The 23,822-nt window shown below is 36.0% G+C and overlaps 7 protein-coding genes and 2 non-coding genes across 11 annotated transcripts; 5 read left to right on the top strand and 4 right to left on the bottom strand.

Moving 5' to 3' along the window:
• The first annotated feature begins 1,810 nt into the window (after positions 1-1,810).
• Positions 1,811-4,374, top strand: LOC104711952 (RHOMBOID-like protein 4). The gene is made up of 6 exons (XM_010428735.3): positions 1,811-2,543; positions 2,875-3,038; positions 3,144-3,307; positions 3,401-3,645; positions 3,826-3,952; positions 4,075-4,374. Exons 1-6 carry the CDS (start codon positions 2,185-2,187, stop codon positions 4,195-4,197), a joined length of 1,182 nt encoding a protein of 393 aa, XP_010427037.2. The 5' UTR covers positions 1,811-2,184; the 3' UTR covers positions 4,198-4,374.
• Positions 4,375-4,491: 117 nt separating this feature from the next.
• On the bottom strand, positions 4,492-4,563 carry TRNAK-UUU (transfer RNA lysine (anticodon UUU)). Its single transcript has one exon. It is a non-coding gene; the product is annotated as a tRNA-Lys (tRNA).
• A 330-nt stretch (positions 4,564-4,893) lies between these two features.
• LOC104711951 (late embryogenesis abundant protein 37-like) lies at positions 4,894-5,902 on the bottom strand. Its single transcript, XM_010428734.2, has 2 exons — positions 5,761-5,902; positions 4,894-5,314 (listed from the first exon to the last, which is right to left on the bottom strand). The coding sequence occupies exons 1-2, from the start codon at positions 5,820-5,822 to the stop codon at positions 4,999-5,001; spliced, it is 378 nt and encodes a 125-aa protein (XP_010427036.1). The 5' UTR covers positions 5,823-5,902; the 3' UTR covers positions 4,894-4,998.
• A 1,039-nt stretch (positions 5,903-6,941) lies between these two features.
• On the top strand, positions 6,942-11,548 carry LOC104715640 (gamma-tubulin complex component 4-like). 2 transcript variants are annotated; one of them, XM_010433032.3, is made up of 16 exons: positions 6,942-7,285; positions 7,375-7,672; positions 7,795-7,931; positions 8,035-8,133; positions 8,361-8,481; positions 8,557-8,829; positions 9,013-9,093; positions 9,169-9,252; positions 9,405-9,491; positions 9,584-9,639; positions 9,785-9,970; positions 10,107-10,332; positions 10,432-10,520; positions 10,719-10,872; positions 10,953-11,075; positions 11,148-11,548. In XM_010433032.3, the coding sequence occupies exons 1-16, from the start codon at positions 7,116-7,118 to the stop codon at positions 11,202-11,204; spliced, it is 2,241 nt and encodes a 746-aa protein (XP_010431334.2). In that variant the 5' UTR covers positions 6,942-7,115; the 3' UTR covers positions 11,205-11,548. The 2 variants fall into 2 exon arrangements, with proteins under 2 accessions (XP_010431334.2, XP_087323504.1); XM_087467378.1 differs by having other exon boundaries at positions 7,005-7,285; positions 8,361-8,513; positions 8,612-8,829.
• Positions 11,549-11,709: 161 nt separating this feature from the next.
• LOC147938986 (signal recognition particle RNA) lies at positions 11,710-12,016 on the top strand. Its single transcript, XR_015567596.1, has one exon.
• Positions 12,017-12,042: 26 nt separating this feature from the next.
• LOC147938985 (uncharacterized) lies at positions 12,043-13,972 on the bottom strand. Its single transcript, XM_087467381.1, has 8 exons — positions 13,863-13,972; positions 13,684-13,758; positions 13,505-13,585; positions 13,331-13,402; positions 13,116-13,196; positions 12,939-13,010; positions 12,386-12,835; positions 12,043-12,265 (listed from the first exon to the last, which is right to left on the bottom strand). Exons 1-8 carry the CDS (start codon positions 13,924-13,926, stop codon positions 12,183-12,185), a joined length of 978 nt encoding a protein of 325 aa, XP_087323507.1. The 5' UTR covers positions 13,927-13,972; the 3' UTR covers positions 12,043-12,182.
• Positions 13,973-14,830: 858 nt separating this feature from the next.
• Positions 14,831-17,339, bottom strand: LOC104774432 (actin-1). Of its 2 annotated transcripts, none has more exons than XM_087467380.1 (6): positions 17,242-17,339; positions 17,018-17,071; positions 16,489-16,558; positions 15,934-16,327; positions 15,226-15,839; positions 14,831-15,137 (listed from the first exon to the last, which is right to left on the bottom strand). In XM_087467380.1, the coding sequence occupies exons 3-6, from the start codon at positions 16,546-16,548 to the stop codon at positions 15,072-15,074; spliced, it is 1,134 nt and encodes a 377-aa protein (XP_087323506.1). In that variant the 5' UTR covers positions 16,549-16,558; positions 17,018-17,071; positions 17,242-17,339; the 3' UTR covers positions 14,831-15,071. The 2 variants fall into 2 exon arrangements, with proteins under 2 accessions (XP_087323506.1, XP_087323505.1); XM_087467379.1 differs by lacking the exon at positions 17,242-17,339 and adding an exon at positions 17,175-17,239.
• Positions 17,340-17,402: 63 nt separating this feature from the next.
• LOC104711948 (large ribosomal subunit protein eL36y) lies at positions 17,403-18,902 on the top strand. The gene is made up of 4 exons (XM_010428731.2): positions 17,403-17,576; positions 17,689-17,793; positions 18,240-18,439; positions 18,702-18,902. Exons 2-4 carry the CDS (start codon positions 17,692-17,694, stop codon positions 18,736-18,738), a joined length of 339 nt encoding a protein of 112 aa, XP_010427033.1. The 5' UTR covers positions 17,403-17,576; positions 17,689-17,691; the 3' UTR covers positions 18,739-18,902.
• A 590-nt stretch (positions 18,903-19,492) lies between these two features.
• Positions 19,493-20,091, top strand: LOC104711947 (histone H4). The gene has a single exon (XM_010428730.3). It carries the CDS (start codon positions 19,617-19,619, stop codon positions 19,926-19,928), a length of 312 nt encoding a protein of 103 aa, XP_010427032.1. The 5' UTR covers positions 19,493-19,616; the 3' UTR covers positions 19,929-20,091.
• Positions 20,092-23,822: the final 3,731 nt, after the last annotated feature.

Raw genomic sequence — 23,822 nt, 5'->3', positions numbered from 1 at the left:
CTTTGAAAAGTATAAAATTATCTGCACCAATTCACACGAAATGATAAAGAGTTAAAAATTATATAGATCATGTTTGGACAAATACAGTTTACATATTGAGAAGATAAATTATTGTTTTATTAATAATCATCAATCGTTGAACAACATTGGTTTTAGGTTTTTTTTTGTTTGTGTCTCTCCTCCCTTTGTTTTAAATGTGAGCAACTTCCTCATATATATTTTGTTACTCCTACTACAAAGTCGAAAAGATTGAGAAGAACCAGTCTTGTTAGTTGTTACCGGCAATGGTCAACGATTTCGAATGCAAGCAAGGAAGTCAACCATAGAGATATAGAATCCTTAAATTAATCATTCTTCAGAAAGCTTCAACTTAAGCACTTTCATAAATTATTTATATTAACTTGATTGATACAGTATTAAAGAACCACCAATTTTCTAACTTTGTAACTTTGACGCCCATTATAATAGTTGATAATGAAAGAACAGGAAATCATCAAATCAGACGATTGATAATTATGGGCTGGGATTCTTTTTAATAACCAAGCCGGATTCCAAATTGTATATAGGTAGATAAAACAATAGATAGAGAGAAAAAGTTTGTGACTTTCGAAAATTAAATAAAATTTTCCATCAAATAAAATGAAAGATATGTCCATATATCATCGATAACGTACCAATGGAACAAGTAGACCAGTCAATTACAACGGGTTGGAGCGGTTGAACCACTAATCACTCGTGGTTTCGAAGATGAATACACTAAGCAAAAGACTATATATTATTTTCGATTTTTTTTCTATTCTGTTTAGAACTACTTGTATTTAGGGTATTAGATATATTTTTTCTATTACTAAATTTCATATTTTTATTAAAATTATTGGTTATCAATTCTTTTACGATAACATAATTTAATGGACCACGCTGAATTGGTCCCGGTCTGCTTGTTCCAAGTTTTTTACCCATTAGACAAATGTAATTTATATGGGTGTTCCAAAATAAAAGAAGTCCAAATGCATTGCGGTTCAATTTGTTTTGAACCACATTTGCACCCATCATCATTTTGAGGCTGTCTCACCCTTGTCTAATTGTGTGTGAGGGTTAACAGAAATTATTTTTAAATCTGTTGCAGATGTTTCAGTGGTTCCTCAAGATCTTTGGACAGGGTAAATATCAGTTGATGGATAAGTCTAAAAAAGGTTTCAAACTACGGTAAACAGCTTTAAGGAAAAATAGCGCTAGTATGGTAACATGATCAACGAAGCCAACAAAGTCTTAACAAGTGCCACTAACCCATCAGGTTTATCTTCTCTTATCACCTATCTGTGTTAATATCTTCTATCCTCAACTATCTGTTCTAATACCATTTAAACCCATTTAGATTTGAAACTCATTTAACCAAGACTAGACCAATCAATTACAACGGGTTGGAGCATTATTCTAGATATTTTTTTTTTTATATTCTGTTTAGAACTATTTTTATTTAGGGTAATATATATATATATATATATATATATATCTTTTCTATAACTAAATTTCATATTTTTATTAAAATGATTAGTCATAAAAGCATTCAATTACAATTAAAAATATTTACGATAACATTATATATCTTGTCCCATTTTGTTACCCATTAGACAAATGTAGTTTATTATATGGGTGTTTCAAAAAAAAAAGTTCAAATGCATTGCGGTTCATTTGGTTTTGAACCGGTCATCAATAATATAATTGGAAAAAGTTCAGAAAATTGTAACTATTAGCTTCTTTCCTTTTTTTTGGTCTTACATGGTTTGTTTTGGTGTAATCCGTTTCATCCGATGTTAATATCCTTTTAAATCATTGTGTTAGCAAACTCGAAAACATATAGGATTTGGAGTTTGAGTCAAATAATTATTTTCCTTATGGAAGCAGATTGTTTTTTACTGGTAGGATTAGGGAACCCTGTGATGATTCATAATTAGGTGAATACCGTTGACTAAACTCTTCCTTTTTCTTGTTTTCAGACACAAACCCAATGAAACCTTCCTTTATGCATAGATAGGAACTTGCTCTCAAGCTGCCAAAGTCCAAACCCGATTTTAGAAAAAACCTCACAAACAGCAAACACACAAAAACCTAATTCCTCTCTACTACACAAACATCTCAAGTTCAATCACAAAGCTCGAATTTTATTTAAAATTGCTTTCTTAAATGGGTGAGAAAGATTCAGAAACAGCTCCGATTTGGGGAAAAACCCGACAGAGAGAGAGCAACAACACACAACAACACCCAATGGATGTTGAATCTACTTCTCTATCTGGGCAACAACATCGATCTATGAATCGTAGTCGAAGTTCTTATGAAGAACGAGGAAGAGGAGTTAAGGAGTTTAGGAGCTGGTTTCCTTGGCTCATACCCTGTTTCGTTTTCGCTAACGTTGTCGTGTTCGTGATCACTATGTATGTCAACAATTGTCCCAAGAAATCTGGAGATTGTTTTGCTGATTTCTTGGGTCGCTTCTCGTTTCAGAACACTAGAGAGAATCCTCTTCTCGGTCCTTCCTCTTTAACGTATGTAAGCTTCTAAATTTCTAGGTTTTTTACTTTGTTTCAAACAAAGGTTTGACCTTTACTGAGTTCAGGTGAAGCAGGAAAACTATGAAAGATCTGAACTTTCTTATGAATTTGAGTAGAGAGTCCAAATTTTTACGATTTTGATTCATATTTCTGAAGTATTTTAGCTGAACTGTAGCTTGGAAGAAGTAGCTAATTGCCTTTAGAAGATATGGAATTGTGGAATAGGAGTTAGAAATGAGACAGTGTTTGTGTTTCTATCATCCACTTCCTTGGCTTCGTCCTGATGTTGAGATTTTGATTTTGGTTGCTTTTGACTTGGGAACAGGTTACAAACAATGGGTGGCTTAGATGTAAAGAAAGTGGTTAAACAAGATGAAGGATGGCGTCTACTATCTTGCAACTGGTTACATGGAGGAGTTGTTCACTTACTCGTTAACATGTTGACTCTTTTATTCATTGGTATACGTATGGAACGTGAATTCGGTTTTAGTAAGTAACTGCTCTCTCTGCCTCTCTTGATTGCTTTGTTCTTGTGAAGACCATCTTTTATGAAGTGTGTGTATATATAACCTTTGTTTCTATTTTTGTTTGCAGTTCGGATTGGATTGCTTTATTTGATTTCAGGGTTTGGAGGAAGTATATTGTCAGCTCTTTTCCTGCGCTCAAACATCTCTGTTGGAGCATCTGGTGCTGTGTTTGGTTTACTTGGAGGAATGCTCTCTGAGATCTTTATCAACTGGACAATCTATTCTAACAAGGTAAATGATACCTTCAGAAGCCTTTTCTTATTTTATGATTTTCAAGATTGGAACTTTAGTATTTATGTTGTTTTTGCCAATGCTTTTGTCTAGGTTGTGACGATTATAACTCTTGTACTAATTGTGGCGGTGAACTTGGGACTTGGTGTGCTCCCTGGAGTTGATAACTTTGCTCATATTGGAGGGTTTGCTACTGGTTTTCTACTTGGATTTGTGCTCTTAATCCGTCCCCATTATGGATGGATCAACCAAAGAAACGCTCCTGGAGCTAAACCACACAGGTACAAGATGTATCAGGGCATATTTTGGACCATCTCTCTTCTCCTCTTGGTTGCTGGGTAAGTGTTACATTTCTCTGTTATTCATCCTCCACGTTAATAGCTATAAATCAGTTTGTTTGTTTTTCATATACTCCTAGTTCATAAAGGACTGCAGATTGTATCAGTGATGATCTTGTCTTTTTGATTGACACATTTGTGAAAAGAATTCACTAAACCAAGCTTTTTTTCTTGTCACAGGTTCATTGCTGGATTGATCTCTCTCTTCAACAATGTCGATGGAAACGAACATTGTTCATGGTGTCATTACCTTTCATGTGTTCCAACTTCTAAATGGAGCTGTAACCGAGAACCAGCCTCTTGCACGGTATAAATCCTTTAGTGCCTTTTTGGTTTCTTTCGTATCTCAGTTTCTACACCCTCGGATGAAATCCTTTTTCAACGTCTCCTAATCACATATCTCTTCTTCTGATTTTTGTTTTGCTGCAGACGACTCAATTAGGTAACCAATTCAGCATGACTTGTTTGAGAAATGGGAAATCAGCATCTTACATTTTGGCAAATCCCCCGGACTCACGGATTAATAGCTTATGTGTTCAGCTTTGCCGTTGATTTTTATTTACTGATTTTTAGAATATATACAAACACACTCCTGTACACTCTGTAATTCTCTTCTTCTCCTTCTCATTTTTTCTTGCTTTATTGTGTAAATTTTTATAGGAGCCTCCTTGTTGAATAAATAAGTACAGTGTTTTCTTGAATTATTATATGTTTGAGTTCTCTGGTAAATTTTCAAGTAACCGTGCTTCAATATTTTGGAAGAGACTTCTTAAGAAAAATTTGTTCTTCTGGTTGTAAAAAACAGTGCAAGACCAAGCTAAATATTGGTTAAATAAAAAAAAGAATCGCCGTCTGTGGGGATCGAACCCACGGCCACGTGGTTAAAAGCCACGCGCTCTACCACTGAGCTAAGACGGCTTTGTTGATTTATAATTCCATTTCATATATTTATCTATATTATATCTAGTTTAAATTTGTTACCAAGTTCAATTAACATCCAACTACGATTACTTTAGATCATATTTTTCCAAATTAGATTCTGAAAATGGAAGTTTGGCATGGAGATCTCTTCCATTTGGCATATATAACAGAAATTTGGTATGGATATTATATATAACTAATTAAAAGTAATACGTGACAACTTGTTTTAAGCAATCTTGAACACAACATGTTGCCAGATAAAAAAGCCAATACGACTAAACAAATGATCGTCTCGCATTGGAAAATAAGTATTGAGGCAAACAATAATTTGCAAATACTTAATTTATTTATTAGTTGTTCACACTTCAAAACGATGTACCAGAATTGTTATAAATTTTTTTTACCACACATGCATGTTAGAGATCATGTGGCTCACAACGTCTTGTGATTCTTATTGAAGTGCAAAGACCGTAGCTCAGCTGAGTCAAGCTCTTTGGCAAAATTATCGGGTCTATAGTATCCGCTGTGAGGGTCAGGCATCCACCATAGCTCTTCTCCTCTCATCATTTTACCTTGAACTTGAGAGGTTTTTGCAATGCATGGATTAAACTCTTTTGCACTGGTCGTCTCAGGTCTAAAGTATCCGGTATCAGGGTCTGATGTCCACGATGGCTTCTCCCGGCTACTTCCAATAGTATATCTCCTTTGAGAGGCTTTTGTGGTCACAGTGTATCTTCCACTACGATAACTAATCCAAAAAGGAAAAACTGTCATTTAGTTTAAACTTAAACTATATATTCTTTATATTAAAAAAAAAATTAACACATTTTATTTAACCAGATGTTAATTTTTACAAATGGATAGACGACCAAGCTACAAAATTTTGGGCCCTTTTGGAAGAATTTTAAGGATTGGAGTTGGACATTGAAGTATGAAAGACCCTTGACAAAGTGTGATTAAAGACTCTCATCTACAATCATATGTGGCGGTAGGACACCTTAGATATGGCTACACAATTTGCTTGTAAGTAAGAGTCTTTTGCCTATTACCGACTAACTGTTATGGCCATGTTGGCTCTATGCCTCTATCCTTTACCATTATTTGGATCATTGGTGTAACTATTGTAGTATATAGTTGTCATTTCCACAACCTTCCTTAATAAAATTAGATGAAGAAAAACAATATAAGACTTACATTATAATTGTGTTGTTGATAGATCGAGAGAAGCTTTTGAGATTGAAAAGTGATTGAGACATTAATTCTCTCAAATTCTCTATGGAGAAGATTAAGTGTAAGAGGATTTTTTTGTATAACTAATTTATGGACGATCTTGAACTGTATGTACGCCGAAGATATATATATGTTGGAAGATATGGCTATATATACATATTTATTAAGGGAATTTGTTATTAATAATCATTTTGTTGGTTTGTTCAAAAAAAAAAAAAAAATAATAATAATCATTTTGTTGTTGTTGTAATAAACTAATACTTTGACTTTGCAAATGTTGATTAGACTTTGGGAAATAAATAAATAAATAACTAGATATTGACAGGGTCTGTTTAAAAGAAAACAAAAATAGAAAGGATTTTGATGTGGAATGTAAGAGAAGTAGTAGTCCCTTGCTCGATCAGAGAAGTCAGATTAAAACATCGAAAAACTTACAACCAGGAGGCAGGAGAATGACCTAGTCATGCTTCACTTTTTATGAGTTTAATTAAACGTTCAAATTTATAAAGGACGGTCAAATTATTTGAAGGGTCAATCGAAAAAACAGCTTTTCTTCGAATAATTTAACAACATTTTTGTTTGGCACAAAGCCACAAACCAATGCTTCATACTTGACCAAGTGGAGCAGCCAAAAAAAAAAGAGTACTTGACCAAGTGTAGGGGGAAGTAAGGGCCATTACAAAATTTTCAAATAATTTTCTTTTGGTTTTATGGTAGTCCTAACATTTTTTATGTAACATATATGATATATCTTAAATTCTTAGATTCATCTCCAGCATCACTTCTTCCACGTCTCACCAATATTGATGTTTGCTTTCTCTATTATTTAACTCATCTCATGCAGGTGTTTTCCAAATATGTTCGACGACTGTTCTTTTTTGCTTTAAAAAAAAAAGATCTTAAAAGCCGAATCAAAATATCTTGATTTTAAAGCTCAGTTTGTGAACCACTACACCTAAAAATCCAAATGCTTTTAATATCTACCTTTCACCATCCATTGTGAAAATATGAACAAGTAAATGTTACAGATCGAATTTATTTCATAATTTACTCGATTAGAGAAATTGATTTTAGTTCGGTTTAACCAGATTGAATTGGTGTTGATTGGAAATTTGAAAAGACCAAACCTCCAAACCAAAGAGACTACCGGTATTTACCAAAAAGACCTTTGTTTTCGCATGAAATTACATTATCTGCCACTGAACTACACCGATAAACGACCAACAAGTCCGGCGACTGTGACCCGGCGTTTTGATTTTGATTTTCAATTTCCCTCCCCAAAAAGTTAAAGCAGTTTCGGCCAATTTCCCCAAAACGCAATGTTGCACGAGCTTCTTCTAGCTCTCTTAGGCATCACCGGCGATCTCATCGTCGACGAGCGAGAGCAACGGAAAACCCTAGGCCTCGCTTTCAACTCCCATTCACCTCTCTCTGATGAATGTACCTTCCAACTCGCTCCTGACATCTCCTTCCTCGAACCCAGCGAAAGGTATATTCTCTCTCTCTGCTCGCGCTGATCTGGTGATTGCGCGCTGATTTTGATTTCTAGTGAGTGATTCTGAGTGCGCTTCCTTGCAGGGACTTAATCGAGAGGTTGATCAAGCTAGGGTTCTACTATCGAGAACTCGACCGGTTTGCGAAGAAGTCTCGCAATTTGAGCTGGATTAGGTCTGTTACCACTGTGCATCCGTTGGAACGGGCTGATGAATTGTCCAAGCAGAGTAGAGAGAATAAGCCTAGCGTGTACCGTAGAGCCATTGCTAATGGAATTGGGGAGATTCTTTCCGTCTATAGATCTGCGGTTCTTCAAATTGAGCAGAAGCTACTGGCCGAGACTACTCCTATTCTTGCTACGGTTACGCAGGGCCTCAATAAGGTTCATTCCCAATACCACACATTGATCACTTGATGATTGAGTTTTAGGAATACCATATGAGAATGTGTATATTGTTGATATATAATGCTATTTTTATCTATCTTTGTTGTTTCTTTTCCTAGTTCTTCGTTCTTTTCCCTCCCCTGTACGAGGTTATCCTTGAGATTGAGCGGGATGATATTCGTGGAGGGCAGCTTCTCAACGTGTTGAATAAAAGGTGTCATTGTGGTGTGCCTGAACTGAGGACTTGTCTCCAAAGGTATTCACTGGCTCAATCTACAGTAAATTGTAACCATTTTTAGTCCAGCTTCACCGCTTGTCAAATGTTTTTGTATCATGCTTATTCCCATATCCATGTGTAGGCTTCTTTGGCATGGACATCAGGTCATGTATAATCAACTAGCGGCTTGGATGGTCTACGGGATCCTCCAGGATCCCCATGGAGAGTTTTTCATCAAGAGGTAACTCTAAATCTACGTCGTTTTCTCATTTTACTTTTGAGATTTGTTGAATGGCATCTCGTTTTTGGTGTCACCAGTGTTCCTCATGAACTCTCCTATTGTACCGATTAGGTAGCTGCTGTATACTTGCGCTGATGCATTATCGCTTGGTGTCGTCTGCGGCTGGACTTTGATTTCTGTTTGTTCTTCTCCCAAGAATGAAAAACTCATTTCTGATTTGCTTGCAGGCAGGAAGATGGGGATTTAGATCATCGCTCATCTCAGGAAGAAATATCTGAAAAGTTAGCTCGTACCTCTGTTCATGAGACATCTTTGACTGATTGGCACTCTGGATTCCACATCTCTTTGGTATTCTCCATGCCACTTTCAATTTTGATTTGGTACCATTACTATATTCTTGATGCTTCTGTGGTTATATTGCAGGATATGTTACCTGATTATATTTCTATGAGGCTTGGTGAATCCGTTCTTTTTGCAGGGAAAGCCATAAGGGTTTTGCGAAATCCCAGTCCTGCTTTCCAGTTCCAGAAGGACAAGAGTTTTCAGCAAACAATGCGTGGCTCCCAGAGGATTCGAGGATTTATGCATAGTGATTTCCCTGAAAGGGAAACTGAAATAGATACAGATCTTACAGGGGGTGAGTTACTACCACAGTCTGAGGCAGACAAGATCGAAGCAATGCTCAAAGAATTAAAGGTACTGGTTGGGAGCCTTACTCACGGCACATTATAGTTGGTACAAAGAGTGTAACAATCTTGATAACTGAGTTGATTTCGGTCACGCAACACGTGATCTATTTGCTTATGCATAGAAATAGTATATGCCTTTCTCCGAGGATCACGTTAGTGCTACGCTTTACATTTATACGTCTACGTGCAGGAATCATCTGAGTTTCACAAGAGATCATTCGAGTGCACTGTTGATTCTGTTCGAGCAATAGCAGCCAGTCATCTTTGGCAGGTTTTGACTTGACAACTTTTATTTCTCTAATCTTTTACTTTATTTGTTTGGGTCACATTACCTTCCTTGGTACAGCTTGTCGTTGTGCGTGCTGATCTCAATGGTCATCTTAAAGCTCTTAAAGACTATTTTCTCTTAGAAAAAGGAGATTTCTTTCAGGTAAACCAAATAAAGTATCTGTTGAGTTTCTTAAATGAAAAATAAGGGTGATTAAAATCGCTCCCACTTGCTCATGTCCTCGTTTCCTTTCATTACTCAGTGAAAGACCTGTGGACATGTAATTTCACATCTCATAGAATTTCTGATTTCAGTGCTTTCTGGAGGAGAGTCGTCCGTTGATGCGTTTGCCACCTCGCCAGTCAACTGGAGAGTCTGATCTTATGGTACCATTCCAGTTGGTATGTGTATACAAGTTTAAAAATTCTTATGATAAAAAGCTCTAGTCAGGTCAAATTGTTTTTGTAACCCTCTCTCTTTTGGGAACACACAGGCTGCAACAAAAACCATTGCGGAGGAAGATAAGTATTTTTCTAGGGTATCCCTACGGTCAGTAACACATCAAACTCTTTTTTACGAATTCATATTAGATGGATTTAATTTCCAGCCTTTGAGCTAAGTGGGAAGCACACATTAATAATTACTTTTCCCAACTGTTCCTCAATTTGGGTGTTTTAACTGCTACTCTCACCAGGATGCCTTCGTTTGGAGTCACAGTCAGATCTTCTCAAGCTGAGCAGCTGGCGAGATCTAAAGTATCTCTTGCCGGGAAGGCAAATCTTACATCAGACACCTCTGTGGATGGCTGGGACGCTATTGCTCTGGAGTATTCTGTTGATTGGCCCATGCAGCTGTTTTTCACTCAAGAAGTGCTTTCGAAGTAATAATCCTTGGGCATTGCTTATATCATCTTTTTCTTCTAACTTCTCTCACTCTCAAAGTTCTTGCATCATTTTTACTATGAGCTATTTAGGCGATTTTGATGCTTTGTCTGAGTGTTATAGACTTGTGTTTAGGTATCTGAAGGTGTTCCAATATTTGATACGCCTAAAGAGAACTCAGATGGAATTAGAGAAATCATGGGCTTCTGTAATGCATCAAGATCATATAGAATCTGCTCAACATCGAAAAGATGGTACAAACGGATCAACATCTCAACAAAGACGACAAGGAATAAGACCCATGTGGCGTGTTAGAGAGCACATGGCGTTTTTGATAAGGAATCTTCAGTTTTATATTCAGGTAAAGAAACCTATGACGTTTCATAAGAATTTCAAAGTTGGTCACAAGTCAGTTCTAGAAACAAAAACGTCTAAGGTTTAATTTTCTCTATGTCTTAAGGTTGACGTGATAGAATCTCAATGGAAGGTGTTGCAAACTCTTATTCACGATTCTCAAGACTTCACTGAACTCGTTGGCTTCCATCAAGAGTAAGTATATGCAGTGCTCATTGTGCGCTTTCAGTCTTCATGTTACTTACTTGGTCTAGCCTTTTCATTTTTCATTTTGGTTCTTGATTCGTATATGTGAAGCAAGGCTGAACCAAAATCTTTTTCACTATTTTTTCAGTTTGGTTCATTTTTTTATGCCTGCCCCTACTACTTACCTACTGTACTGTATAAATGCAGGTATCTCTCGGCTCTTATATCTCAATCTTTCCTCGACATTGGTTCCGTCTCAAGGATACTCGACAGCATCATGAAACTATGTCTCCAGTTCTGCTGGAACATTGAGAATCAAGAAAGCAATCCAAACACTACAGAACTTGAAAACATAGCCGAGGTGCTTTATTTTTCATTGTAACACTCATACAAAGGTGAAAATAAATGGTCTCTTATAATTTTCTTTCTTGTGGTCTTAAGGAATTCAACAAGAAGTCGAATTCCTTGTATACAATACTGAGAAGCAGCAAGCTTGCCGGAAGCCAGCGAGCCCCATTCTTGAGACGTTTTCTTTTACGCCTAAATTTCAATTCCTTTTACGAGGTAATGATATCAACCAAAAGATTTTAGTTTTTTCTGTCTGGGAGCTTCTCACTGACTCTTTCCTGGCAACAGGCAACTGCAAGGGGCGTGTTGAACGTTGTCCGCCAACGCCCAGCTCTTCCATTATAAATGCCTGACAGTCCTGGTGGGAAAATCTCGTTTCGAAGCTTTTTCAGACATGGGCTTTCAAAGGTTTTGCAACAACTATGACACGGGAAGATAGATTGTTCTGATCCTCGATTCATGATCACATGACGCCGCCAATGGAATATACATATATATACGGGACTGGTTTTTTTGCTCACACGCCTTTCCTTTGTAAGAATCTGTGTTGCCACTTTTAGTTCCAAGAACAAAAACTGCGAGCTGTGTTTTGTTTCATTCGTGCTTTATACTCTGTAAATTATATAGGGAACACTGTAGGTGTGGTTTCTCTAAATATTTAAAACAATATGATAAGCAGGTTGATGACGTTTTTTGGCCTTTTCATACGAACAAGCTCCAACGATATAATGAGGATGGATGACAATTTCCTGATTCGAAACGAGCTGCTAAGTGATAGCTATTTGTCCCACATCGGAGAAACAAAACTTTATGTTGTTGTATATAATAGTGAAGTTATGAAGTATTGTACGTCGAGCTCAGTAACGCGGGCTTGTGATCCAAGTGGAGACAATAAGGTAATGGGACGTTGGATCGATCTCATTGAACCGGGTTCGGAGTGGGCTATATTCTGGCTCGCCCATTCCAAGTTGGGAGTTGAGGCATGCGGTTTGAGCGAAGGCTCGGGTCGCATGTCTTCTAGAGTGGGGGAGACCGCGTGAGGCTGGTTTCACAGAGCAGCGTGCACCTCCCGCTCTTGACGGTGGAAGGATTACGAGCCATTGCCTTCCGAGCCTACTATGACCCATTAAGCCGATTCCGGTTGGACCATCACTTTTTTGACATTTTTTTCTGAGCTAATCTAGGGGAGACTTTCCAAAAATCTTGTGGGCTTATAAAAGGAAAAACCAAGAGAGCTAATCTAGGGGAGACAAGTAAATTGACTAAGGATAAATCCACTACTGTATGCAAATTTCTCTTGTCATCTCACTTTGAGGTTGCTCTTCACTCCTCTTCTAGATTCCTCATCTTTGTTGTTGCCTTTGAAGGATCATGCTGGTTATGAGCCCTTGTTACTGTGTTATCACCTTAGTGAAAAGAGAAAAACAACAAAGAAACAAGCAAGATACGAGATGACATAAGAATATAGATATAGTAGAAACCAGATTTTGTAGATTGTGGTGTTGAAAAAGAGTTTTGCTACATACCAGTATTTGAATTTTTTGAAGCTTTAGACTCAGGTATTCGGTTCTGTCGTTCTGCTTTTGCCTGGATTGTCTCTTGTTCCTGATGATGCTGCTGCTGCTGCTGCTGCTGCTGGGGTTTCACTGCTTGCAACTCGTTGTCGTTTCCTCCATATTGCAGCTCGTTGTTATTTCCTCCATATTGCAGCTCGTTGTTATTTCCTCCATATTGCAGCAGCTCTTCTAGCGAGAAGTTCTGCTGATATGGCGGCTGGTGTTGTCCATATGGGTCTTGTAGCGGGTACTCGGGTTGTGTTAGTCGTTCTGCTAATGAAGGATCCACGAGCTTGAAAGATGGGCCGCCATATTCAATATTTTCTCCAAAATCAAACGTAGACAGGCCATATAGGACAGTAGGTGCTTGTGCAACGGATGGAACGTTTGCTGCAACTGTTGAAAATGCAGGATAGTGATCTATGGAGAAAAAGAAGAAGAAGAGTGGTTCATAGAAATGTTTTAACGTAAAAGAGTTTAAACCATCCGAAATGAAGAGAGAAAGGTTGAGTCTTTTCTTTACCTGAAATATCATTAGATATAGGGCATTGATTTGAAGCTGCTGGTGCAATGGGGTGAGCTCCAAGATTATTACCTATGGGGGAAAGAAAAGGAGAGTGATTCATAAAACTGCTTCAAGCTGAAGTGTTAAAACAAATGATAGATAAAGAGAGAAAGATTGAGTCTATTCTTTACATACAAGGAAGATCATAAGGTGTAGACCATTGATTTTGATGAAGCTGATTATTTCGCTGACCATTAAGAGTTTCCAACTGGTTTACTACAAAACACAAGTAATTTTTGGATGTTAACAGTCAGTATATATCATTGGATGTAACTATGTAAGAAATATCAAACAAAACAAAACAAACCAAACATTAAAGAAAAGAGAGAAAGGTTGAGTCTTTTCTTTACCGGTAATATCACTGGATGTTAACCATTGATCAGTAGTTGGTGGTGCAAAGGTTGGAGCTCCAAGATAGTTACCTATTGGAAAAAGAAAAGGATAATCATCATTCAAAAAAATGTATGAGTAGAAGTGCTAGAACAATGAGAGAGAGAGAGAGAAAGATTGAGTCTCTTGTTTACAAGCATAATCATTAGGTGTAGCAGAGTATTGATAGTGATGAAATTGTTCTCGCTGACCATTAGGAATCTGCAAATGGTTTACTACAAAACAGAGAAACACAAGGAATTCTTGGACGTCAGAAGTGCAAGAAATAGCTAGTGTTTACGATCGAGTACGAATATTTATATTGTGACTGTACCTGTTGGACCATTTGTATCACCCAATGCCAACATTGCAAAGCTTGAAGGACTCACCTCTGACGACATATCAGCTACTGCGCAATGCAATGCAAGAGACATTAAACAAAACAAAAAACAAACCCATATATTCAAAAAGCGGTCTACTTTGGATGCATCATTAGAAGAGAGGTTAATTTACAAGGTGTATTAGCTAGATCCTCCATGAGACGAATTCCTGCAGGATCGTAGAGAAGAAAATTCATGATTGCAGCTGCACAAAGACAAAAGAATAAGCGAATCTTCAACAAAATCGAGTGGGTAACGTAAAACAATCCAAAAGTAGAGTGTGGTCCTTGTTTTTTATACGTACGTGGTGCATTACAAATATCAAAGATTCCCTCAACCACCATGATACTTGCTTGCGTCCGAAGCAAACAGTTGCAAAACTTTATCTGACGCACTACTTCCAGATTTAAGTTGTAGCGTTCGAAAAACTCCGGACTTTCTTCCTGAAACTGCTTCCAAACTAATCATATAGAGAAACCAAGAATTAAAAAAATTTAAGAAAGAAACACGTAACCAAACTGAAACAGAAATATTATAAGATATTATTATATAGTACACATTACATGCTTTGGTGACATAATGAGCAATATTGTGATCTTCATAGAGATGTTTCACCGTTTCTTCAAAACTCATGTTCTTCGAAATACATTCTTCGATTTCGTTCTTAACCTGAAACAGAACATCAAAACAATTGCGCGATATGAAACAGAGTAGGTGTGTAATAATAAAGCTACAGAGAATATATTCATGAATTTGTTTTTAGGGTCTGTGTAGTAGAAAGTACATGATTGAATGCTTTGTCTATCATGGCCTCTGAAACATCATTACTACATGGTTCGTTCATAGCTTCTTTGGAGGGAGAACCTGATGAAGAAAAAAAAATAAAGAGTCTCTCTCTTTCAGGAATGGTAAAGAAGATATAAAATATGGTTTTAAGAAGGTACGTACTACGTAGATCCTATTAGTATTTGGAATAGAACTTTACATATTTTGGTTGTTTAGTTTTACACAAAAACATATTTACAAAACCAAACATAAATAACTAATTTTAATTTATACTAATATATAAATTAAGAAGATTATCCAATAGTCCCACTAAACTTTGGAAAATTAAATTAGGTGTTCTTATTCACTCAAACACAGTCGTGTTATCCAACAAAAATAAAAAAAGGACCAAGACAACATTTTTAACCACAACTACAAACAGAAAATGTAAGTTCTTCAACATGTCTTAGGCCAGAATCTGAAAAAATACTGAAGAACAAAAACAGAGAACGAAGATAAAACCCCCAGTAAGGATAAATTGGAAAAGCTTCTCCGGAAACAGACTTTAACTTCAAACTCAAAAGCATTTCCGGTGAACAATCGACGGGCCTGACTCATCATATTCTGCTTTTGCAATCCACATCTACAGAAAATTTAGGAACGGAAGACTGATCAGTCGAGCTGTATAGACTATAATAATTAGGGAAAGGAAACTGATTTGATTTAGTTACCTGCTGGAAGGTACTGAGGGAAGCCAAGATGGATCCTCCGATCCAGACCGAGTATTTCCTCTCAGGGGGTGCAACAACTTTGATCTTCATGCTGCTCGGTGCCAAAGCAGTGATCTCTTTGCTCATTCTGTCAGCAATTCCAGGGAACATAGTTGTTCCACCACTGAGCACAATGTTCCCGTACAAGTCCTTTCTGATGTCAACATCACATTTCATTATGGAGTTGTAGGTGGTTTCATGGATACCAGCATTCTCCATACCAATCATAGACGGCTGGTAAAGAACCTCTGGGCAACGGAACCGCTCAGATCCAATGGTGATCACTTGCCCATCAGGTAGCTCATAGTTCTTCTCTACAGCAGAGCTGGTTTTAGCCGTCTCAAGCTCCTGCTCATAGTCAAGAGCAATGTAGCAAAGCTTCTCCTTGATGTCTCTGACGATTTCACGCTCAGCTGTTGTGGTGAAAGAGTAACCACGCTCAGTGAGGATCTTCATCAGAGCATCTGTGAGGTCACGACCTGCAAGATCAAGACGTAGGATGGCATGTGGCAGAGCGTAACCCTCATAGATAGGGACCGTGTGACTCACACCATCTCCAGAGTCGAGCACAATACCTACAACATAACTCAACAGTTTAATAAGACATGATCCTGAATCTGAAAATTATAAAGGCCGGCCTATCAAAAGTTCTAGAGCAGTAGAGCTTACCAGTAGTACGGCCACTAGCATAGAGAGACAAGACAGCTTGAATGGCGACATACATAGCAGGAGCATTAAAGGTTTCAAACATGATCTGAGTCATCTTCTCACGATTAGCCTTAGGGTTAAGAGGTGCCTCAGTGAGTAGAATGGGATGCTCCTCGGGAGCAACACGGAGCTCATTGTAGAAAGTATGATGCCAGATTTTTTCCATGTCATCCCAGTTGTTGACAATACCATGCTCAATTGGGTACTTGAGGGTTAGAATACCACGCTTGGATTGAGCTTCATCGCCAACATATGCATCCTTCTGTCCCATTCCAACCATCACTCCAGTGTGGCGAGGACGACCCACAATACTTGGAAAGACAGCCCTTGGTGCATCATCCCCAGCAAAACCAGCCTAAGCCAAAACACAGAACATTTATAAACCACCTTAGAGATCAGCTTAGCTTACATATTGTCCACATGATCAACAAGATTGAAATTTCTAAACAATGCCCTCATCCATCTAAAAAATGAGTAAAGATTCAATTTTTATCATGAGTATAAAGAATATTATACCTTAACCATTCCAGTTCCATTGTCACAGACAAGGGGTTGAATGTCTTCACCATCAGCCATTTTCTAGTTTCTGCAAACAAAACAAAACAAAACAAAATTGACCAATTTGGCTAATAATATACAAGAATAATTAAAAAAAAAAAAACTCAAATCAGTCAATGCTTCGTTTAGGAATATATGATCTAACATTATAATAAACAGATTTCATTGTCAAGAATATAACAATATTCCCTAAGAGAATGTGACAAAATCAAATCCTTAAAAAACAAAAAATGAATGTAACAAAAATATTATTCCAGATCCAACAATCACGTTATCAAATTCAATAATATTATTAAAAAGCAAATGATATATAAACCAGATCAACAACACCCATTTAGGCCTCAAAGACAAATATAAGCAGGGAGATGCAATGACGACGAAATCACAGATCGAAACCATAAAATAAAAATCAAAACTTTACAGAAGAGATTATGAAAACTGACAATTGTCAATCAAACTAACGAAATGCGGATAAAAAAATAATTACCGGGAGAAAAAAAAAAATTAAAGCCGATTCTCGCTGCTGCAGGAGGAATCACGACTGAAACAAAAAAAAAAAAAAAATTATGGGTTCTACGAGAAAGGAAGGAAGGAGATGAATGCTAATCAAAAGTAACAATAAAAATCAAAAATTAGGGAAGAACCAAACAAAACGAATGGCTAAGTAAAAAATATTAAAAAACGGGTCCAAAGGCTTCGAATCCGGCTCACCTCGTTTTCCGATTCAATTCCTTTTCTTAATTACGTTTTTACCCTCTACTCTTTTTACAACTTTTACCTTGGTTGTTTGTTTTTTTTTTACCTTCTCCAAAAATAAAAAGCAACTGGCAACAACAACTTTAATTTAAAAAAAAAAACAGAGCCCAACGCTAAGGCCCAAAAAAGGCTCAAGTTGTTTGCGAAAGGGTTAGGGTTTTTTCTTGTTTTTGCTTTAGCCTCTCTCTGTGTGTCTGTCTATGGGAGGTATAAATTGCAATTTTCAGTCGTCGTCCTCCTCCTTTTCGTCTGAACCCGCCCGGAAGAGCTCGACGAGATCCTAAGACAAGGTAATCTAACTACTCATCCCCTTTTTGATACAATCCTCCCAAATTCGTCTCTTGTAAGAGTTACATCATATAGGAAGCTCATTTTCTGTTTGTTGTCTGTGAAAATATGCAGAAGATGACAACTCCCCAAGTTAAAACCGGTTTGTTCGTTGGATTGAACAAAGGACATGTTGTCACCAGACGTGAATTAGCTCCTCGTCCTCGTTCTCGCAAAGGAGTATGTTTCTCTCTTTTTCAATTAGCATTATTGCTTTTTGTTTAGTAGTTTCTAGACTTATGTTAGATTTGTAATAGTTTGTTCAGATAGTGTGATGAATCTCTCTCTGTGTGTTTTATTATGGCCTTATTTGATTCTTCTCTGGATTCATCATTTGATATGGTAGGCGGCGTGACACATGCTGCATTTCTATGATTCTTCACCTTTGTGTATGTTTTTAGTTCATTAGACTTTGTAAAACCATTTCTTGTTTCTGCTGAAGCATTTTTGTGTCTCAGCAATAATGATACACTCTTCTTTCGGCTCATAAGATGTTTTTTTACTTTGTAAAGTATAGAGATTTGGTAGAGCCTTTATCTTTTTGCTTATTTGTTATGGATTTTTTTGTGGCATTATTGTTTTGTTATGACTTTAATTTTACTTTGTTGTTTCGTGATTTGCTTCAGAAAACAAGCAAGAGGACAATCTTTATCAGATCATTGATAAGGGAAGTTGCTGGTTTTGCTCCTTATGAGAAGAGAATCACTGAGCTTTTGAAGGTTGGTAAAGACAAGCGTGCTCTTAAGGTTGCTAAGAGGAAGTTGGGAACCCACAAGAGAGCCAAGAGGAAGAGAGAGGAGATGTCTAGTGTTCTCCGCAAGTCGAGGTAATCCACTAGTAAACCCCACAAAGTTTTCATGGTTACTGTTATTTTCAGCTGTGTGATTAGTAATATTAGTGCTGTGCATTTGCTCTCTCATTTCTCAGCTGTCGAGGAAGTAAAGCTTAACTTAGTCAAAAGCTTTAGATGCTTAGGTTTTTTTGAGTAGATAAGTGACCTTGAATTGACAAAATCTGATCACAGCTAAACAAAAACATCACTTTTAATTGTAAGTACTGAAATTGGGACTGTGTTTGCTTACACGCAGGTCTGCTGGTGGTGGTGCAACTGAGAAGAAGAAGTGATCATCATCATCATTCTGTGGAATTTTGGCTTCTTATTGCAATATCATAACATGATTATCGTTTTATGTTTTGTTAGAATTTTGGATTTGAAAAGAGTTTTTTTTCCAAAATCGAGACCAGTGATTGTGCCTTTAAACTTTAAACTAGTTGCTTCTTTTGATCAATTACTTTTCTTCTTACTCATCTTTTGAAGAACTAAAAAAACATATGTTCTCTTAGCCACATTTGGGAATCTCGCCAATCATACTAAACTTCGACCAATCAATTTTGTTATAAAGTTTATGAAACTATAGAAACATCAATTGATGGATTATGTTAACACAACATAACAAAGCTTCTCTCACATTGAAAACCTAAAGTCCGACTCTTTACGTAGTCCCAATTCTCAATACAATTTCAATTTTCTTGACTACGAAAATTTTGATTCCAAGAAAAAGTTAATTAAGTCCTATTTCTTTTTTAAGAGATTCGTCGATACACACACAGCTAAACCCAATTGCAAAATTTTCCTTGAGCGCGCTTAATTAAGCGTTAAAATTCCCCGCTCGTCTCCCTCGTCTTCTCAACGGCTCAGATCTAATAATACAATATGACGCGGATAGCAATATATCCAACGGTTCATAATTCATTAGATTACACTCACGCGGATCGATGATACCAACCGTCGATAAAAACTAGATCCGACGACTCAAAACCTCCCAAAAACTTTTGAAAAACACACATGAGCACTTCTCTTCTCATCTCATCTCATCTCATCTCATCTATATAAAAACCTCATTTCTTCTCAATCAAATCAAAACACCATCTGACAAAATCGAATACATCACACCAAAAAAATCAATTAATTTTCTCAGTTCGAATTTAATTTTCCGGTGAAAATGTCAGGCCGAGGAAAGGGAGGAAAAGGATTGGGTAAAGGAGGAGCAAAGAGGCATCGTAAAGTTCTACGAGACAACATCCAAGGGATTACGAAACCTGCGATTCGTCGTCTCGCGAGAAGAGGAGGCGTGAAGCGTATCAGTGGTCTGATCTACGAAGAGACTCGCGGCGTACTCAAGATCTTTCTCGAGAACGTGATTCGTGACGCCGTTACTTACACGGAGCACGCTCGCCGGAAAACTGTTACGGCGATGGACGTCGTTTACGCTCTCAAGAGACAAGGTCGCACTCTGTACGGATTCGGCGGCTAAAAAAACTTGTCAAATGTTGTTCGATTCGCATTTTTGTAAAATCTTCAGTTTCTAGGGATTTCAGATTTGCGATTTCATTAGTTTAATATTGTTAAATGTATTGAAAAAATTATCCACATGGAGTTTAATCATTCATTAATCGTAAACGTTGATTTATTAAAAATCGTGTGATGTATTATTTACGTCATCATTTTAGTTAATCTGAAGTCGCTGCGTTCGAATCCCTGTAACGTTTAATTCAACTGTGTTTTGGCAAAATGCCTCGTTTGGGCTTGTTCATTTACAGTAAAGCCTTTTGGGCTAAAAATTTAGTGGCCCAATAGATTTACATTGTCGAAGACTCAAAATCAAGTGTTTTTGTTTCGTATTACAACAGCAATACATAATGATTATGTAAAGTGAATATATTATTATTGAAGAGGAAGTAGCAACAGCGAAAATACATAACCTTTCTAGACCATATTACTAAAAGTCTAAAACTGAGAAAACTGTACAAAAAAGCATATGTTTTACTTTACATTAATGTCGATATGTCCAGTACGTCACTATTAATTAGATTAGTGTACATTAACGTATTCTTAATCAATGGTTACTGAAGTCAAGTTTTATAATGAGTTATCATCATATCGACCCTCTAACCAAGAACGGTTCACTGTAGCCACTGTACATTGCTTTTTCGGTTTTGCCTCCAATCGACCCATTTTCTGATTTTTCTCGACCAAGAATAATAAACATTTACTTTCGAATTTTTTCTTCTTCTTAAAGAAATAGAAAAAGCAGTGGAGCAAAATTGTTTCGTTTTATTATTGTTGCTAGATTCTTTCTTACACAAGTTCGTATGATAATTTAAATGAAGAAAAAAAAGCATAATGATTCAGAGACAATTTCACTCTGCCGACCTGGTCTGGGCGTGTGACTCGTCAATGTCAAAGGCAGAGTGTCTTTATAAAAATCATTATACTTGTAAATGGCATTTCTACACATTAAATGGCTTACAAACGAGCTGCAACTGTGTGCAACATGTGAATTTGACATAACTCATTTATCTTCAGCGTTCATGCAGTGAAAAGATTATATACATATAGAAGACAAAAATCTACAATTATTAAATATCCTTTGGTAAGAAAAAATATGCATTTGTGACTATATGTTATGCGAATGCAAACAACTGATGAAAACGCAAACTTTAGACGTGTAAACGCGAATGAGACTGCAAATGGTAAATAACAAGCATGAATGCATACGCTAGAATCACAAACGCTATGCAAAGATAAATACAAACACGAACAAAAAAGGAAAACAAAAACGTGAAATACGAACTCGGACGCAAATACTAAATGTTAAGAATAGACAAACACACATACCAAACAAAAATGCAATAAAATTATATAAAGGGAAAACTTATAAAATGCAAACATAAACACTAAATGGGGGTTATTGGTTTGAGATTTGAATAGAGTTTTAAAGATTTGAAATGTTATGTAGAATCCATTGTTATTAGATCAAGATTTTGTTAAACTATGTTAAAGTTTAGTGTTATTAGTTTGTGATTTGTAAAAAGTCATGTAAAATCTTAATAAATTTGGGTTATTGAATTCAAACTTTTATAAAGTCATTAAAAGTTTTATGTTATTCAATTAAAACAATAGAATCTATGATTGTTAATGAGTTCAATTATAATGTTATTGGTTCATGATTTTAGATACTTTCTTTACAAAATAAAGTCATGGAAAATATCACAAGAATACAGGGATTGTTTGAAAGACTTTACAAGATTTTAGAAAACTAATCAACAAAACTCTCTAGCAAATTTTAACAATCTTTTACTTATTCACTTGTAATGATTTTGTTGAACTCTTCAAAAAATTTCATAAATTAGAATCCAATACCACCCCTAAATGCTTTCATGCAAATACATATATTTATACTATTCAACTTATACCACCAACTCAAACTAATCTTAATACATATGATGAGTTCTAAAGTAAAATTTGGTAATTATTTTTAAATTATAAATAATAAAAATAATAATTAGATGAGTTGTAGCTAAGTGATTTTAGGTTAATATTCTCTATAGGTCATTATTTATGTTCAAAGTTCAAACCCGATTATTATTGACAAAAAAACTATATATTTTAGAAAAAAAAAAGGAAAAAAGAATCTTATGAAAACAAATTATTTTGAGCTTAAAAACAATCAACGTAAAATATCTGACTTTGAGATTCAACTACAATTTCTAAACGACTGAAAACGAGCGACCACTAATAGATCAGAGTCATGAATCTTCTCTATAGCTTTTTTGGGATAAGCTGTAATTTTAAAAGATTGTTAGACCAAACCTGTTTAAGTATTGAACAAACTGTTCCTCAAAATTTGGAGGACCACTTGTTTGGCACTTTTGAGTTGCCTTCATGAAAAGTCTAAATCTGTTTCATAGAAAGGGAAGTGGTAAAACGATCGGCTCGTGATATTTCAGTTTCGTTTTATTGTTGTTTCTTTTGTTATCAGTATTCTCGTGAATTCTCCCACTATTATGAAATTATTGAAACTTTATAAAAGTGATATGATTGACGTTTTCCCAAAAATAATAAACACAAGATAAAATTTGTTTTCACTCCATTGGATAGGATCCACCAGTCAAGTTGCATAGATACGTACATCCAAGAAGTGTTTAAAATGACATATGCATAGCAATTGATGATCTATATGTAAAAATGTATTAATGTATACCATATAGCAGAAAACTACATGTGATCAGATATAACATATTTGAGACGGTATAAAACTTCATCATTATATTTTCGTTCATCTCTTTGTTTTGATGGCGTATATACTATAGACGCTAGTCCCGCCAAACTTATTAGCCTTGATGCTCTTACGAAAGATCCATAAGTAGTTCACTTCCCCATAATCTATAGAGATTTGGTATCAAACCGGAAAAACAAAAAAACAAAAAAATTGAAAGTTTTATATAATTAAAATCACTCTAAATTAAATGTTCAAAAAATCAGTATAAAAAGTTAACATCCTATAAAAGAATATATCATAAAAAAGTAATATATAAATTTCCATATATATAACAAACATTAATGTAATAATAGCTTTTAAACATAGATGAAAACATCTGTATCTATATATCTCACGAAGCTCTACTAGCTAGTTGCGTTATGTTTACTAATGGTGCGTAAGAAAGTCATCTTAAAACATTACACCGGTATAATTCCATGTAATCTTATAATGGTCTAGTTAATATGCAGTGCATGTTTATATATGCTTCTAGCTAGCAATCGACTTCCAAAAATTAATGCATGAAGCAAACATCCAAAACTGTGGACAAACAGTTAATATTGAATTCTTATTTTTCAAATTGACTAACAATTTAACTAGATAAAAAAGTTAGGGAAGACTTAGACACCAAGCTGAATAAAGGATACCACTTCTTGGAAAATTCAACAGCTCTATTTAATGTAAATAATGCCAAACTATATATCCAAAAGAAAAGATTTGGAAAAAATATGAGAGAAGTCATAGATACGTGTCACTTGGTTGCACTTGCAATATACCCATCCACGACGACGCAGCATTTGTCAACGCCGATCTCTCGCGTCCCACGTGCGACTCACATGATTCCTACTTCGTTCATAATCCAGTTATTATTAGTTCAGCTGTGGTGAGATTGAGTAACATGAAGTACTGTTGTATTTTACTTTTTTTTCCCCACTATTATATAATATTTTAATCTTGTCTTTTTTTTTTTGGTTGTATAGCAACCACAAATTGTTTCTTGAATTCTTTTTTTGTTTTTTACTTTTCAGACTTTTAATGCAAACACTAGTTTGCTCATGTATTGATTAAAATTTTCGAAAGGAAAACAAAATAAAACCAATGTTTTCA

The sequence above is a fragment of the Camelina sativa genome, chromosome 9 (genome assembly GCF_030686135.1).
Source record: "Camelina sativa cultivar CO46 ecotype springtype chromosome 9, ASM3068613v1".
Classification (NCBI taxonomy): Eukaryota; Viridiplantae; Streptophyta; class Magnoliopsida; order Brassicales; family Brassicaceae; genus Camelina; species Camelina sativa.
Note: the sequence above shows the minus strand (reverse complement) of the source record. Positions and strands in the feature narration are given on the sequence as shown.